This window comes from Ctenocephalides felis, unplaced genomic scaffold (assembly GCF_003426905.1).
Source record: "Ctenocephalides felis isolate EL2017-DRISC unplaced genomic scaffold, ASM342690v1 CF-g0.4_SCAFFOLD_00845, whole genome shotgun sequence".
Taxonomy (NCBI): domain Eukaryota; kingdom Metazoa; phylum Arthropoda; class Insecta; order Siphonaptera; family Pulicidae; genus Ctenocephalides; species Ctenocephalides felis.
Window position 1 is genome coordinate 50,365,656 of NW_020536999.1, and position 18,590 is coordinate 50,384,245.

General features: G+C 26.9%; 1 protein-coding gene across 1 annotated transcript in view; it reads right to left on the reverse strand.

Moving 5' to 3' along the window:
* Positions 1 to 521: 521 nt before the first annotated feature.
* Positions 522 to 18,590, reverse strand: part of LOC113385078 — a 49,962-nt gene continuing 31,893 nt past the window's right edge. The window contains exons 4-9 of the mRNA XM_026622890.1: positions 8,256 to 8,474; positions 6,534 to 6,695; positions 5,689 to 5,806; positions 4,897 to 5,072; positions 2,386 to 2,460; positions 522 to 619 (exon numbers count right to left, since the gene is read on the reverse strand). Coding sequence (XP_026478675.1) covers positions 522 to 619; positions 2,386 to 2,460; positions 4,897 to 5,072; positions 5,689 to 5,806; positions 6,534 to 6,695; positions 8,256 to 8,474 — 848 coding nt within the window. The remainder of the gene's footprint in view (positions 620 to 2,385; positions 2,461 to 4,896; positions 5,073 to 5,688; positions 5,807 to 6,533; positions 6,696 to 8,255; positions 8,475 to 18,590) is intronic.

The following is an 18,590-nucleotide window of genomic DNA, read 5'->3' on the forward strand; positions in this document are numbered from 1 at the left end:
TAAAAAAAATCCGGTAAAAAATAAATACACGTGATATCCCACTATACCTCTCCTTCCCCCGCAATATATTTTGTGATTTTTTGTCAACCCCTACCCCCTCCCTCTAAAAAATCTTACGTGATTAATGGACGCTCTCTAACCAAATTTTGATTTTGCTTTCCTGTAAGTTTTTAATTTTAGAACTATAATCTTGTAAAAATTATAATTATTGCATTATAATTTTTAGGTACTTGAATTACCGTTTATCAATTCATTGCTGCTTTACAAATTAATAAATTAATGCTGCGCAATTTATAGAAAACTATTTTTATAATTTAACATTAAATTACTTCAAAATATACCTTATTATAATCTCAATCGATATGCATGACATCCCGTAACATTTTATTCGCTAATATTTATTTTGCACACTTATTTTATAAGCTTTTATGCAATTATTATAATATTTTCCAAGTAAATATACAAAAATAACATAATATATATAATTTACAATATAGTTACTTATAAAACTTATTATTTTACTACGTAGTCGCAGAATGTGGATGATTTAAAAAGCGCGAAAAAATGCAGAAGATTAATACGATGTATAAATAAGGCACTGGGATGTTAGCAGAATTTCCTGTAAACAATTTGAAATATATTAAAATTAAATAGACAGTTTTTTGAATGTCGTATATTACATTAAGGTACTAATAAAGTAGAGCGGGGTTTAAAGGTCCGCGAGGAAAAAGATCCACCATCATTATCTCAAAAACCAGCAAAGAATAGAGTTTTTTGGTGATAATATTTTAAAGTAGAAGGCAAATAATGTATAACCAGCATCACTTTAATTCTTGCAATGTCGCTATCAGGAGATAAACAAAAATATATCAATATTCAAACCAAAAGTTATTTTTTTCGTTGGTAGATTTTCTCGTCTTAAGCTCTTGTATTTAGTTTATGATACCTGATTTTAATTTTTAGGTATACGATATTTATTTATTCTGTAAGATGTATTGTTGTTTTTAAGTTAGATTCAACATTTTTTATATAACCTCTATAAGAGTTATGGAGGTTATGTGTGTGGGGGTAAAAAGGACCGACTAAACTTACAACTAAAGAATAGTAGGTAATGAAGTATCTTAAGTAATAAAGCTATTTTACAAGAGATAAATAAAACTGATAGTTAATTGACCTCTGAATATTACTTTTGTAATACCAGATCAAGGTTATATACATTAAAATCTTTGTAAAAAATGTTCCTATAAAATTTTGTATTTTACATTGGTTTCATAATATAGCTATTGTTTCGTAAAATCCCTTTAAACTTTAAAAAACGATAATGAAACATTTTGCCCCCTAGCTCTGTTCCTTCTTACCCCATGCCGTAAAAAATGAGAAATGACAAATTTTAGATAAATAATAATATGACACACATTTTTATAATTAGGTAAATTGGAATTTTTACTGAACATATTTCGATATTTGTTTGTTTGATATATGCTATGTGTTTTCAAGTAGTTCATTTAGTTTGGTCAGTTTTTTTTTAATTATAATATTTATTACAACTGTTAAATAATCAACATCTAGCAATAATGATAAATAATAACATAAATTTAAATAAATAAGAGTGCAAAGGATAGAATTTTCAATAAAATAATATCCGTAGTATGATGATTTAATATAAAATAAAAGCAAATAATAATAAAAATAAAATCAATAAATAATACACATAAAAAGTTTGGACAGAATAATAACTTGAAAGTCAAATTGGACCTATGTGCCCCGCTCTACTCTATATCTTATATTTTTAAAAATGCATACGTATAAGGTTCTAATTGTGAGGGTAATATTCATTTTGTATAGGTACTATTGAAAAAAAATGTTTACTAATCTCTAGCTTTTTTTTTATTATGTTAAATATAATTCTTTATATTGTTAAACGATTAACTATTCTTCTATATTAACAATGAAAACGTCCGTTCTTTTTATATACATACATATTCATTTTTTTTAAAAGCAAATTTGAAATTGTTTCATATTTATATAAGTACGACAATAAAATTTATTTAAAAAAATACCCAAATTTTACCTATTGTACTACTTCTTTTGTACATTTTCAAAATTCCATTGTTATGTTAGTAATTAGTCTATATTTGGCAATTGTTATAAATTCTTTGAAATCGTTAAAATATATATAATAAATTCACAATAAAATGTACCTGCCCCGACAATAGTCTTAATATTAAAACCCCGGAAAAACCATTTGAATCGATACCTTATTTGTACCTGATCAATAAATTTTGTCGCGACCTGGGTTTTTCACGAGACGGATTTCAATTAGGAAAAAACGCTTTCAAAATATTCTATTGATCTGTTTTTCGTACAATACAATTATAAAATTACCTGTTGTAAAATTTGTTGAGTCAAGAGCTGTTAAATCCGCCGATGCTGCAGATTTCGGCACCACCTTTGGAAGATCTACTTGGACAAAGGGCAAGTGGTAGTAAATATTTTATATGTGAAATATAAAATAATGTTAATGTATTTTTTTTAATAAAAATGTAAATGTATATTTTTATTGTACAACAAACAATTCAAATGTGGTCAAATTCAAATGTGGTCAAGTGTGGTCAAATCTACACAATCCATAGTGAATATCAGAAAAATGATAGAAGTTGTTAGAGATGATTTTTCTATAAGTAAGGATAGCAATATTTCAAATCAGGGATTTATAAATAGTCAATAATAATAATAGCAGCAAAATAAAAATAAATACATAAGGGATTAGCATAATAATATTTATTATTATTCATGATTTCTTGATACTTAAGAGAAACTAGCTATTTACCACAAGCCAGGCGCATTTTTATTCACAGCGGTATTATTAAAAATGTTTCATTTTATTTACGGAAAAAACGTATAATGTTTTTCTCATGACTTTTATGTTTATGTACTAATAAAATAATAAAATTTCATAATTGAATCTAAAAAAATCAATTGATAGACAAAGACTGAATTTGCCAATTGCCCTTATAAAATCCTGATATTTTTTGACTTTTTAAAAGTTATATTTTTTAATACTCCTCTCGACTTTACAATGATAAACTGTTATCATGCATCAGAAATATATATATTCTGACTGTAATTTTTATTTTTTTTCATAATGAAAGATTCTAAAAAAAATTTCTTGACATCCTTTAAATACTTAAATACGTTTTTGATTTATTAGTATTATTAAATAAAAAAAATGATTTAGGATTCTTAATTTAAAAATTTAAGAATTTTCAGTAAACAAGCTATTTCAAAAAATGTTGATAGTATGTATAGGACAAAAGCTTAAAATGATGTTTATTAACAAGACTTGTTTATGAGAAAATGAATAAATAAATAAATATAAATAGAAACTAAATTATTATTATTACTAATTATTTTTATTGCTATATAAAAATTTGGAAACCGCGAAATTAGAACAAGCTACCTACTAGCAAAAAATATTAATATGATTCGGAGGAAAAAGAAATCATTTACATGTGGTGCTCTCATACCAAGGACTTGCCTTCGCGTATACTACTATTTATTATTATTATGATGGGTATGATAACTTAATTAGATTTGCAAAAAAAAACATCACAACATCACAAGCATTTGACTTTTGCTGAAAAGCTAGTATAATTATAACAGTTTATATATGGCAGCTAGAGGCTGGTTGTAACAGTGTTGTTTTTTGTAAATTTTTGAGATTCATTGATTATATTTTGCGAAATAAAGCTGGATAGTTGCTGTAACTATTTCTTAACCAAATCATGTAAAAATAGTTCCATAATTGTTGTGCATTATTTCACAATTAATCATTTTCAAGAAAAAGTGCGGTGTCACAACCCAATGTGTTACTATAAATTCTACCTGCTCTTCGTTTGAATCTGAGTATAATTCTTGTATGTTACACTCCAATGTGTTGTTGCAACTAACCCCAGATGTGATTTTTTTATTTTAATCAAGATAACTATTTAAACAATTTAGCAATCACAAAAATTGTTAGTCATTATCAAAAACTGATAAATCTGGTACGAAATTAGATATATGAACTTTAAAATTAGTCGATAACAATAACTCATACCGAAATTTCATGATAGATTTGAATTTTACATTAAAAAAAAAGTTAAAAGTGACGGACCTGCACAGTTCTGTACACTGACTTTCGGGACAGTTGCAACGATAATATGATGCGGGGAGAGGGGGGTTAACATGCCCAATAGAGGCAAAATAATATTTCAATATCTCTTTAGATCCTTTTGAAAAACGCCGGTTACAAGTTACCCCAAATAACTTAATCTTTATTTATAAGAAATTATTTAATAAGTAAATAGTTAAAATTATATAATTATCAATAAAATATTGTAAAGTTTATATCGAATGGAAAAACAACTACTGAGTTGTTTTTTCCAACATACAATGTCCCTTTTCGGCCGACTATTGTAAATTCATCAAATTTATTGAATGTCCTTTACTGGACAGTTGTAAATAAAGGAGATAATAATAATAATAATAAAGAAAAAAAGTTACCTCAGTAACATATAGCCCCTGGCTCCCCTACATATGCTTTATTTATAGTCATAATTGATCGCTATTACAAGTATTAGAACTTAATTAAATTTATAAATTTAATAAATTAAATTAATTTCTAATACTTGTGATAGTAATCAATTACGGAGTATTAAAAAACAACAATTATAATAATAAAAATAATAAAAAAAGCGCATTTCTCATGCAAGAATGATACCATAACAAGATACACCTTCGAAGACTAGAACATCGAAGTTTATATAACAAAAATTTACCTACTTTAGGGATGCTTTTTTTCTAAAGTTCGATCTATTATGTATGAAAAATGGTATAAATTATATAAAAACTCACTTTTGTAGATTAGTGCTTCTTGCCTGACTGTGTAATTGGCCTCGGGCAGAGATAGTTCGCAAGTTACTTCCGAGGGCTCTTCCGACAGATCGTCAAAGCCCAATTCCGTTCCTACGCGGATGTCGTATAGGGAACTTCTGCTTTGGGAAACGTTGTTTTCAGTTGCAATTAGTACTCTAGAAAGATAAATATAAAAAGAAATTTAATTTATGCAATTGTATATTAATCACAAATGCACCACTAGATGTATATAAAATCGCCTCGAGAAAAATACACAAACACATATAATTAATTTATTCTGCCAAAATGGTATGATGTACCAAAATTAGGTTCAAAACGAGAAGATATGCAATATTTTTTATTTTTGATATTTGTACGAATACTACGAATAATACTCGTATAAGGGAGCGTCCATTAATCACGTGAACGAGTTTTTAAAAATTGTTGGACCCCCCTTCCCCTTGCTAATACGTGGTGATATTCAAGATTATCCCCCCCTCCCCCACCAAACATCACGTGTATTTTTAGTTGCGTGAAAAAACTAAAACTTTTTTTTGAAAATGTTTGAATTTTTTTTAAAAAATATTTAAAAAATAAATACACGTGATATCTTAACCTACTCTTCCCTCCCCCACGTGATATTTCGTAATTTTTTGTCAAACCCCCCTCCCACTAAAAACCTCACGTGATTAATGAACGCCCCCTAACATACCCTAAGGAAAGTTTAAAACTTAAGATGCAAAAACAACATAATTTTATAGATATGTTAAAATTACTAAATTAAACTCTTACTTGTTGCCAACTCGAAAGCTCATAACAGGTGTAGGAAACAAATTTTCTGCGGAGCATATGAGTCGAAATGAATCAATGTGATTTTTTTCGTGGATTAGTTGAAAATTTTTCTCGGGTGCTGTAAAAAAATAACATAATAGATTAATTACACTCTTAAGTTTACTATTTTATAGTAATTATAGTAATATTTTATAGTACCAATACACACCACATTAATTTAAATTTAAAATAAACAATTTCTTAAAAATGATAAACTAATTCATTATAAGGAAAAATAAAGTGGGTAATTGGTATTTTTTAATTACTTATAATTTTCGTACTTTAATTCCCTTTAATTATTTTTTACAATTAGAAATGACTAAATAAATAGCGAAATCAGAATCAAAAGCGTAACAATCAGGCGTATTATTCATCAAGCTTTCTCCAACAACTTTCACTTGAACTTAAGCAAAAACTTTCAGTGAAAACACAGCTTCTTGTGAAATGTAGTGATGTTGTATATTATAAAATATAATATAAAAAGTGAAGAAAATTATGAACAAATTTAATGTATTATATTAAGCATTATTTAATGTTACGATACCATTGTATTTTAGATGAAAAATCAAATTTACCCCTCTGAATAAGAAAGCATTCATCATAATGGTTGTTTTGGCATAAAATCGGACAGTTTTCACAAAAATTTATAAATTAATGTATATTATGAGAAAAAAGTTATTCATTTGTATAAATAATAATAATTTGTAATAATAATTATATAATTGTTCGTTACTGTTACTAGATGTTAATTATTTAGCAGTTGTAACAAATATAGAAAATGAAAAAAGTATTAAAAACATACTTACAATAGACCAGCATATCTGAAGATTCCTTGGCAGTACCATCATTGTAGGTTTCTACCACACATTGGTAGGTTCCAGACATGTTCCAAGTTGGTCTGATCAAATTCAATGCTCTGTGTTGAAAATTCGGATTGTCTGATGCCTTATAGGATAAATTTACGGCATCTGAAAATAAAAATAACACTTATTGCAAAAAAATTATAATGATTTACGACTTGTACAAGATATAGAAGTGTATAGGTACGAAGACTGAGCAATAAGATTCGAAAGAATTCATATTTTATATTCAACTTAGACCGATTCTGTCGTAAAATAGAGCAATGTTATGGCAAGGTTATATTAGTTAGGTAGTAGTTTTCATATAAAGTGGTACTAGAAAATGACAAAATCCAATACGGTTACTGTGCAGTCAGGCATTTTTGATAGAAAACCTAACCAAGAAAATGCACAAAAACAATCTTATCATAATTGAATCTTTGAGATATGGCTTGGTAACATATGAGCAAGGTCGCATTTTATATAATTTAGTTTTATAATATTTGTAAAATGCTCGATCGCACAGCATATATATTGCATTTTGACAGTATTTGATAGCTATTGGTTTGCAAACTTGAATGTAACATAGCCTTGCCATAACATTGATCTGATAAATTAGTAATTTATATAAAAAATTAAACAAAATCAATTTTTTTATTTTGTACTCCCGAAACCGCTGAAACTGCCTTTGCAATAAACTAATCGGGACGTCTCCCCGTCAATACAAACAGAATATTTTTTGAATCATCTAATCTTTTGAATCAAAAACCAAGTTTTCATTTTTTTGCATTTATTGCTCTGTTTCTTTGAACGGCTGGACCTGTCTTTGCCAAAAACTAATTGACACATTTCCCTACCAATGGGAACCGAATGTGTTTTGAATCATAATATTTATTTTGTACGGAAAATTGTATTCACACATACATACACATTCCACAAGTACACAAAGTGAAATATCTGGGACTCCATCTAGATACAAAACTCACGTAGAAAGTACACATAAAAAAGGAAAAGGAAAACATTCTACTGAAAACTAAGGAGAAAATAAACTACTGTTATTCAAAGCTATCATTAAATCAATATGGACCCAATATGGCTAGAGCTATGGGGATGCGCCACCTCGAATCTGGAAATTATGCACAAAATACAAAACTAAAATCTTAAGGACCATACTCAACTCTCCCTGGTATGTTATTAACCAAACTGTCTACGGCGATCTAAAAAATATTTATTGTGTACGAAACCTACAAAAAAACTGTCATCAAAATACCGCAACAGATTAGAGATGCACCCGAATGAATCTTTAAAGGATATCCTTCGCCCCCAACAAAACTCAAATCTGAGGAGAAAATAGCTTCTACATTGTATATTATTAAAATCATTAAAGATATATATATTTGAAGCAACATATTGTAAGATAGCTCAGTGGATCCTATCTTACTTCAAGACTCACTGAGTTCTCACTTTAGCCTATAGTAATATTGTTATTTTTCTAAATATATAGTAAATTTTTTCTAAATATATATTAGTTATAAACAATGACACATCCATTTTTTCTAAGATTTGCCAAAATGTTCAGAATCCCATGAAACGTAAATATATGCAAAAATTTTCATTTTCGAATTTTGGACAATTACTATAACTTACCCTACGAAATGTTAATAAAATATTTTCTTTATCATAACTTACTTTTGAAAACTCCAAAAGCCAGTGGCTTCTGTCCGGCAATCCACTGATAAACACGTCGTAATCCGGTGCCTCCCCTTGGCGAAAAGTACCATTTGACTACTAGACCGTAGGGATCGCTGAGGTCATAATCGCAGTCGAGCAGCACCCCCTGGGAACTACCTGATTTTACAGAACTTGGTACTCGTAGTGATTCTATTCGGACTAGACCCAGACACAGATCTGGAAGAGAAGAAAAAACAATTTGTTTATATCTAATACATTTTGTTAATTAATATAAATTACAAATTTAAAGCTTCAACTAGTAGGGTGCATGGCATCGCGCCTTAAGGCCAATTGCTGGAACTTCTCGTACCGTAATCAAAAATCTTGGTACGGAACCCAAAAAAGTTACACAAAATGTGTACACATTATTAAAATCTCTATAAAATATCTGATAATTTGATGTGCATATGTCCAGTAAATATTTTTGACCGCCAAATGACATTTTTTAACTTATTTTCATTGAGAGTCCATAACCGCTGGACCTGTCTTCCCAAAAATTTCATCAGTTCTTCATCTTGTCGATACAAGTAAAATGTTTTTGAATTATTAAAATCGGACGCTCCGTTCTCTTAAAAACTGAATTATCGTTTTTGGCACCTTTTGTCCCGTATATTTGGAACGGCTAGACCAGCCTTCGCCAAAAACTAATCAGCACATCTCTTTATCAATACGAATCGCATGTTTTTTTGAATTATTCAAATCGGTTGATCGGTGTTCCCGAAATCATCGACGGAAATTTGTATCCGCACACACACATTTACGCACACATCCATTTTGTCTAAGGTGTGCCAAAATATTCAGAAACCTTTGAAACGTAAAGATATATACAAAATATTATGATATATTATGAGCATTACAATACAAAATTATAAAACCAAACAAACGAAAGTTACAAAATGAACAAAAATGGAATAGTTAAATTAATTAATACAATATAAGTGCACTTAAATCTATTGGTTAATTCTATAATTTTTGATCGTTTGAGTCATAAAGGCAAGGTCATAATCATGTAGCTAATTTATTTGGATAAAATAATATTTTTTGTTCATAATTTTGGTCAATTTTTCTGATTTCCTCTTCAACAATTAAAACACTTGAGACATACCTAATATATGTTATGATTGTTTTTATCAAATTAAAATATAACCAAAATATTTTTTTTGTTCAGTTTTAATCAGAAGGTTATTTATCTTTATCATTTAGAAAAAAAGAAGTATATTTATCATAATTTAGATACTAGAAAGAGTCGATAATGATTTTTGTTTTCTATGTTTAAGAATATATATTATATTATAATTTTTAATTTTGTTGTTCAATCTTATAATTGAACTGTATCGCATTAATTGAATAATGTACCTATTATTTTATAAAATGCTCTATAAAATTAATAATACAATTTCGAACTGTTTTCCTGCTTGTTATCCCTATTGACCCCGCTTATGGGGCAAGAAAAACCAGGTGACAAATTTAAAAAAAAAAACAGAAAATACACATTTTTACACCGATGAATTAGCTAGAAATAATGAACAGAGTTCAGTAGTTGTTTGTTTCATATGTGTTAATTGTTGTGATGTAGGTTTGGATTTTACAATATAATTGCTCAATGTCAAATTGGACCTTTGTGCCCTACACTTCTTCTATTGCATTATTCGATGTCTTTTAAGCTACAAAAATTAATTTTGAATATAGTAAGAATTATCTGAAAAGGTTGTAACTAGCCTGAAAATGCTGCAGATTGCTGGAAATTATCTCAAAATGTGGTAAGTTATCTGATAATATTGTAGATTGTCTGAACAAGTTGTAAATTATATTATAAATTATTTTATGAATTATCTGAAAATATTATAAGGTATTTGAAAATATTATAGATTGTCTGGAAATGAAGTAAATGATCTCAAAATGTCGTACATTATCTGGAAATGTCACAAATTCTCTAAAAATGTTTTAAAAGGAATGCTAGGCTTACAATTGTATAATACGCGATCATTAAAAATCAAATTCATTTTCTTTTAATTTCTTTTTTTTTAATTTTAGTTAAAGGAGAGATTCCAAGCATTATTATTATTTCAAAGGTACGGCTAAATATCTTAAAATATTTTTAAAATTTTATTTTAATAATTATAATTGTCTAGAAATATGATATCTAGTAATTTCTTGTTTTATTATAAAAAACCAAAAGATATATCAGACTACCCAGTATAGTGTTCTTACTATTATTGTAGTGAAAACTTTAAAATAAATAGGTTCAATCCAGATAAGCATATGAACTAAAAATATCTTAAGATGTAAAACAAATTAATTTTATAAACCTATCACGTTCATAGGCATAAGGTAAATTTGCACAGCTTTGGCAATATATAATATAATATAATATTAGGTATATGATTCTGCATTATCCATTGGTCAAACGTATGATAACGGCTAAGTGCTAATGAAAGGAGTATGGACCAAGTGGAGTAAGTGGAGTACTGGAGTATAATTTAACACTAGCAATATTACTGCATATCTAAAATCTCTTAGTTTGCACTACCATATAATAGTGCCAGTAACATAAATTCCAAAAGTTATAGCAAGGGAATGGTCTTTGTCTATAATCTTCCTATAAATTGCTTTCATCTACCATTTAGATTAAATTTCATTTACATTTAGTAAAAATAGAATTATGTTTGAATTTAAAATTACAATTTTGGAATGAAATTATTAATGAAACTATAAATTATATTTAATATGTAAGTGACTACTAATTATAAATTTCAAGGTTCTGCAAGTAAATTCGAACAAAACGTCTAGTTGCTAAAATGATATTAATAACTTTCCAAAAATAAAATATTTGAATATGTAATTTTAAAGTCTGTAAGTCTCAAACTAGTTGTGAAATAGCTAATTTCATTATAATTGTAATTTTTGAACAATTATTATTTTTTTATTAATTGCTATTTATTTATACTAACAATTATTATTTTTTTATTAATTGCTATTTATTTATACTAACATTTGTTTTATTTTATTTACATTTCTCAAACAGTATGTATTTTATATTATTTTTAATTGATTAATTTCCTTTTATGCTTTTTTCTTAATTAAAATGTTAACTTAATATTTATAAGAGAGTGTAATACAGCACGAAATAGAATAATTTGTATAATTGTAATTCTAATTTTATCTGCTACGTCTACACGATTCTTATTTAAAAAATATTTTATATATTAAAATAATAATAATTTATAAACCAATGTCAGATATGCATTAAAGCAATTAATTCAATAAGTAATAAGTAAGCAATTAATTCAATATAAAAGTGTGATTTAAACTTACGTAAAAAAAATTGCAAAATTGAAATAAATTATGCTACTAAGTTTTTTCCCTTTTGTCTCATGTATTTTAATAGTAATTAAATATATCTATAAACGTACTAGTTAAATAACTAGATAGGGTAGATGGGGGTTTAAAGGTCCGCAGGTAGAAAGGCCCACCGCTATTATCTCAAAAACAAGTAATGTTAGGAATTTTTTAACAAAGATATTTGAAAGTAGAGGACAAAAGATGTATAACCAGCCATCAACTTGATTCTTACGATGACGCTATTAGGAGAAAACCGCATTATTTGAAAGTATAGAACAAAAGTACTTTCTTTCGTTATTAGTTTTTTTGGTTGTGAGCACTATTGTTTAGTTTCCGAATCCCTAATAGCATTTTTAAGTATATGTTATTTAATTGTTTTACAAGATGGTTTGTTAACTTTAAGTAAAATTCAACATATGATTTTACATAACCTCTATTAAAACTTACATGTGGGGCAAAAAGTACCAACTAAATAAACCTCTACCCTGGCACAGGTGTAAACAAAAAAAAATTAAATAAAAAAGTAAATTAAGGTAATAATAGCATTTTTGTAAAAGATAAAATACATAAATAGCTTTTCAACTCTGCTGAAGAATATTTCTGACGAAATACCAGATCGAGGTTATATACAGTGTTAATTGTACCTATGTAATAATATAAAAATTGTACCCATAAAATTTATATTTTGGATTGGTTGAATAATGTGGCTATTATTTCATAAAATCCCTTTAAAATTAAAATTAAAAAATGAAACATTGGTTCTGTTTGCCCCCTTGCTGTCCCACTGCACCCCGTCTTTGGAGTAAAAAGGACCATGTGACACATTTTTAGAGAAACAGCATAAAGTACATTTCTGAATGATAAATTAGCTGGGAGTTTTACTGAACATAGTCAGTTGATTTTCCTTTGATATGCGTTATTTGTTATAATTGGTTTGGTTTTCACAATATAATTTATATTTGCTCAAGGTCAAATTGGACCTTTGTGCCCCACACTAATTTTATTAAATTTACTTTGATTCATGGAATGTTACTTGATTCATTTACTACCTCTCCTCGAAGAAATTTGAAAATTTTGTATAAGCTCAGTGTATTACTTACAATTATACACAAAATCCAGAATTTATGAAATATGTGAAAAACTTGAAACGTAATAAAAAATAAAGTATTAAAAAAATTGGAATTTTTAATGTAAATGTTCTATAAGTCGAAAGACCAAAAAGGCTTGGATTGGATTATACCATGTTTTTCATAGAAAGTGTATAAAACATTAAGTTTGATTGTATTAACAATATATGAACAACCGAATATTGTTATTATAAATTATATATTATATTGAATAAGTAGACTTTAGAGTTTTATTGTTTTTATATTACCTTGATGTCTATATCACTCATACAATACATTCTTATACACTTAAAGTATTAATTTTTTTGACTCTATAGAAATTATTTAGAAAAACAACGTTTGCCGGGTCAGCTAGTATGTATATATACATACACACACACACACACACATATATATATATATATATATATATATATATATATACATATATTCCAATCTTTTGGAAGTTGTCCTTTTTCGAACGTCTGAGCAAATAGTGGAGAAAGCTCATCTATTTAACGAATAGGTGAATTTCGTTCTTATTCGAATTCCTGGAAATCTCTATTTGGCTCTATTCAGCTAGTCGCTTGCAGTTTATCTCAATACCGTTGAACAAGCAGACATAAAATTAACGAAGAAAATTAGGTACGGTGTAAGATGGATTTAAAATTTACCTTGAAGCAAGGTGTGTTTGGAAAATGGAAAAGGTCAGAAAATACGATCAGGATAGAGTCAGAACTATGAACCTTTATAGATACACCCATTCACACCCCCACACACACTTCTATATTTATATCTATAATATAAAAATGTATAGCAAAATGTGTTAGTCAATGTGGCCAATTCTATTTTTTAAAATGTTCGTTGAAGTTCAAGCATGGTTCTTACGGCGAGAAAAAATCGAATAATTGTTGCTGGGAAAACCCTAAAAACAGACCTTTTCTTCTTCACATACAAACGTTTTTTAACTAAAACGTAGAATCAATTTGAACTTTGTTGCTACTATATAAAGTTCATATCGAATTACAAGTACTCACTTTATACTCCTCCCAAACGATTATTCGGATTTTGATAAATCTTTCGGAAGTTTGTTAAGAAAATTGTCTAGGAGGTATGTGATTATAAAGTACTGGGATGTATGTGCAATATTGTAGAAATAAATTGCAAAAAACGACATGTCATTGTTTAAAGCAGTTCTACATTTAACATTGCTCATATTATAAATGTGTATGCATTTTGGCGTGAAGAGTAATTTAAAAAACAATAATTATTATTCATAGCTAAACGGTAAATATTAGTGTATTATATTAAAAAATTGTAGACATGGGTACAGGACAACGTCTGTCGGGTCATCTAGTATAAATTCTTCTGTTATGATGTATGTAAATATACACCTACTAAACAATTATTCGGATTTTGATAAATCTTTCTGAAGTTTGTTAAGGGAATTTTTGAGGATGTATGTGATTATAAAAATATAGTAATATTGTAGAAAAAATTGCAAAAACCAACATATCATTATTTGACATTGAAAACATTTCGACACATAAGAACTGTCATCGACCAAAACTGTCGATTCACTTGAAATTTGAATTTAGTTTAAGCGAGCCTAGACAATATTAGTATATAATATCCATATTCATGATTATAAATAAGAAAAATGTAATATCTACAATATTATTGCCGAAAACCAGCTAAGATGTGCCAGAAATTAAAACAATGTAAGATACAGTATATGTTTGGCAGATGAAATTATATAATTTTGTTTAATAAATAACACAATACGACCAAAATTACATATACATTATTTTTTAAACTTATGTTGTATTTTGCTTTTTACTCAATTATTTTAATACAAAAGAATATTTCCACTTATTGAAAAAATGATTTAGTATTTTGTTTCATGTGTCAAAATTTTATTTGTTAGGCATTGGATAGGAAATATTTAGCAGGTTCATAATCTTAGATTGAACAGTGCCATATGAACTAGATTTTACAAATTAATTCACCTAAGATTTTAACTAAAGTAATAATGTTTATTAAATTATTAGTAAGAAAAATGTAATTTCGAAAATGTAATTGCCAAAAAGCAACTAATGAAGAGTACGCGATTATAAAAATTATAGACTTTTATATATTATATAAATTATTGAAGCATTTTTATCAGTAGGAAATAACAAAGGTGATATTGTTCTTGTACCATAGATACTAAATTTACCCTTTATAAATTTTTTTATACTGATTAAAAAACTGCAGTTTCCAATACGTATATATCTTATACTAAGACCATAAATGGAAGGTCATTAAATAGAATATTAAAAAGTATAGGATAAGATAATAAAAAGATTGGAATTTAAATTGTAGACGTGGGTACAGGACAACGTTTGTCGGGTCATCTAGTATATATATTAGGGTGGTCCTTGATATGGACATTTTCGAATTTCCTTGCTCCCAAGGGTTCAAATGGTTTCAAATTGATAAAAAACAATTCTCTGAAAATTTTAGCACTTAATATTAACTTTTAGATAGAGCATATATATATATATATATATATATATTTACATTTTATATGTGTTTTTATATATTCTATGTGAGCATATAAATGTTACCGAAAATGTATTTTAATTTTCCCAGGTTTCCTCCTGAGGGTAAATGGCATTTACAGATATTTCGCTGAAACTTTATCCCATATCGAAGCAAAAAGTATTTTCAGTGCAAAATGTAAATGCCAAATACACATGTGCCACATGATGAAGTAGTACTGTATTCAGAGTTATATGAAGATAGATTTATTTCACGTTAAAGTGTCATTTCTCCGAATTGAATTATGACGTCTAGCACAATGTCATTTCTGCAATTCGTTTTGGGATTTCTTTTTGATGATATACAGGGAAATATTATTTAACTGAGTCTATATTTCATTCTGTACTATATATTTCAAATATTGAAATATTGGATTTTTATTCGGGTCAGGAAAATATATAACCTGTAAACCTAGGATCAAAATTCTAATAAAACAGGAGTCCTTTTTAAATATATGCTGAATCAACTAATTTTTTTTACTAGTACATGTTTATTGTTATCCAAAACTGATAAAAATAAAATCATTTATATTTCATATCAGAATCTGCAGATTGTTTTGGCACAAATTGTAAGAATAAAGCATATCTAGTATATATGTTTGAAAATTCTTACATGTACATATTTAAAAAGAGTAGGGAGGGGCACAAAGGTCTAAAATAATTTAGAGAATTTGCATTGTAAAAACCAAACCAATTACATCACAACAATTAACACATATCAAATAAGCAACTTTCTGACTATGTTCAGTAAAACTCCCAGCAAATTCATGATTGTAAAATCGTGCTTTTTTGCTGTTTTTCAAAAACTAATCATCTGGCCCCTTTTACCCCAAAGGCGGGGTAAAATGAGACTGCCAGGAGGCTAACTAGTCCAGTATTTTATTTTTATCTAAGGAATTTTACGAAATAATAGTTACTGTGAATAGAATCAATTTGATGGCTGGATGTACATCTTTTTCCCTTTGCTTTCAAATATTGTTGTCAAAATTTTTTAAATTTACTTTTTTCTGGGATATCGGTGGTGGATCTTTTTACCCGCTTACCTTTAAGCTCTACCCAATGTATGTTTTGATACAACATATTTTCATTTTTTCGGAAAAACTATTGATCATAATGAATAAGGTAAAATCCAATTTAAAAATTCAAATTTATTATTTGACGAAAGTAGATCCAAATATTTTATTAAAAATATTTTTGATAATTATTATATATTTATAACAAAAATTTAATAAATACTATTCGTTCGAAATGTAATACAAGTTTATTCTAAAAGTTATTTCTCTGAATGAACTTTTATCTAAAAATCTAAAGTCCATATAGAAATAGTTTTTAAATTTAATCTATTAAAATTATTTTATATTTTATATATTTTATTTATGTTATATTATATTGTATACATTTTATATTATTATATTCAAATAAATAATAGTTCAAAGTATTGTAAATTATGTGTATAATAACTTAATTACGAATACGAATAAAATGGTTATACAAAATTGATTGAAATTATATTATTTTACGTTAATATTTTTATGATTTTGTGCTTTTAATTCTTTTTTTTAAAGCAAAAACAACAAAATGAATATTCAACATTTTTAGGTTTCATAAATACACAGAATTGAAAAATGTCGATAATAATAATAATTTGTTTAATCTGCAGTTACGTCAAAAGCTCAATTGTTCGAAAGTTTTTACAGAAAGCTCGCTTTTTGCCTACATAGTTATTTCAATTTTTCTGATACTAATGCGATGACGTTCTATATTTTTTTATTTTAAAATATTTTATCTAAACTTAAATCTGTTTTTTTTCTATTTTATTATGAGTAATATAGAATTATGTTTTGTAAATTATGAAAGCGAAGAAAATTGCAGCATACGGTGTAATTATTATAAAATTAATTATATACTAATTTAACGATGACTTGATTACAAATTAATCAAATTATTCAATTCAGTGGTAATATTGTGATATTTATTTGATGAAAAAATACTTAAACGCAAAAATTGCATTAGCCTTTTTAAATTTAATACGTACTCTGACAATGTTCTTCAATGGGCTAATAATAATAATTTGTTTAATTTGAAGTTTCTACTAAGTTAAAAGCTCGCCTGTTTGAAAGTTCTTACTAAAGCTCGCTGTTTGCCTTTCAGAGCCACCTGCGAGCTTTGTGAATGCTAATGTGAATGACATGTATTTATTTGTCTTTTTTTACAAACATGCAATTATTATTCAACTAAACTTTGTTCAAAATCTATGAAGAAAATTATTTTATGAAAATAAAGTGAAATATTATAGAAGCTTTGTTTCTATGATATCATCACGAAGCCGCTTTTCTGACATTAATATAAACCAAGTTTTTATCTTAAAAATCTTGCAGAAGAAACAGATTCAAATTAAAAATGTTCGTTTTTTAAGAAAAACATTTTAATTAATATCGGAAAAACTATTATCAAAAAATTAATAGCAGAATTTTTTATACTAATACATTAGAATGACGTTTCGCTTTTTATTATATACAAGTACTTAATAAACTACATATGTATATAAAACTTTTATTAAAACTATTAATCAATACAGTTAAGTACTTGAGAATCATTTTCTTGCAAGGCTTTTCTTTTAATGTTGGCAGAAAAATATATATTTATATATATTTATTATTTATATATTATATATATTTCTTAAACTTGTTGAGAAAATAATATATTATCAATGAATAAAATTGTAAACTATGAAAGTGAATATTATAATGCATATAAAATTTTGATAGCTTTCATCGACAACCGGTACGCAAAAACCACCCTGACCTGGATCGAGCTGTTATTTCAGGTTAAAGTGAAAATGGCGCACCGGTTTGGCCTGGGACAGAAGTTCTTTGGATGGAAAATTTGATTTATGATATTTAATATAATTATGTAGTTATAAATATATTCGAAGAAAAATTATAAACATGTTTATAAAGAAAATTGTGGCTCTTTATTTAATTAATTAAAAATTTAATTATTAACGTTTTAAAAAAATGCTTATAAGAATATTCAAAGATCAGTACGAAAATAGAAATAAGTAAAGAACGTAAGTAAAGTTTGTTGATAATTTTGAGTAATTTTAAATAAATTATATCATAAGTTCAAAGCATAAGTATAAATATAAGTTCAAGATTAAAACAACAATATATGCGTAGTAAACAGCAAAATAAGATTAAGACTATCAGCATAAAATTTTCAATTAATTGTTATGTTTTATATAATTTTAAAACTTGCATTGA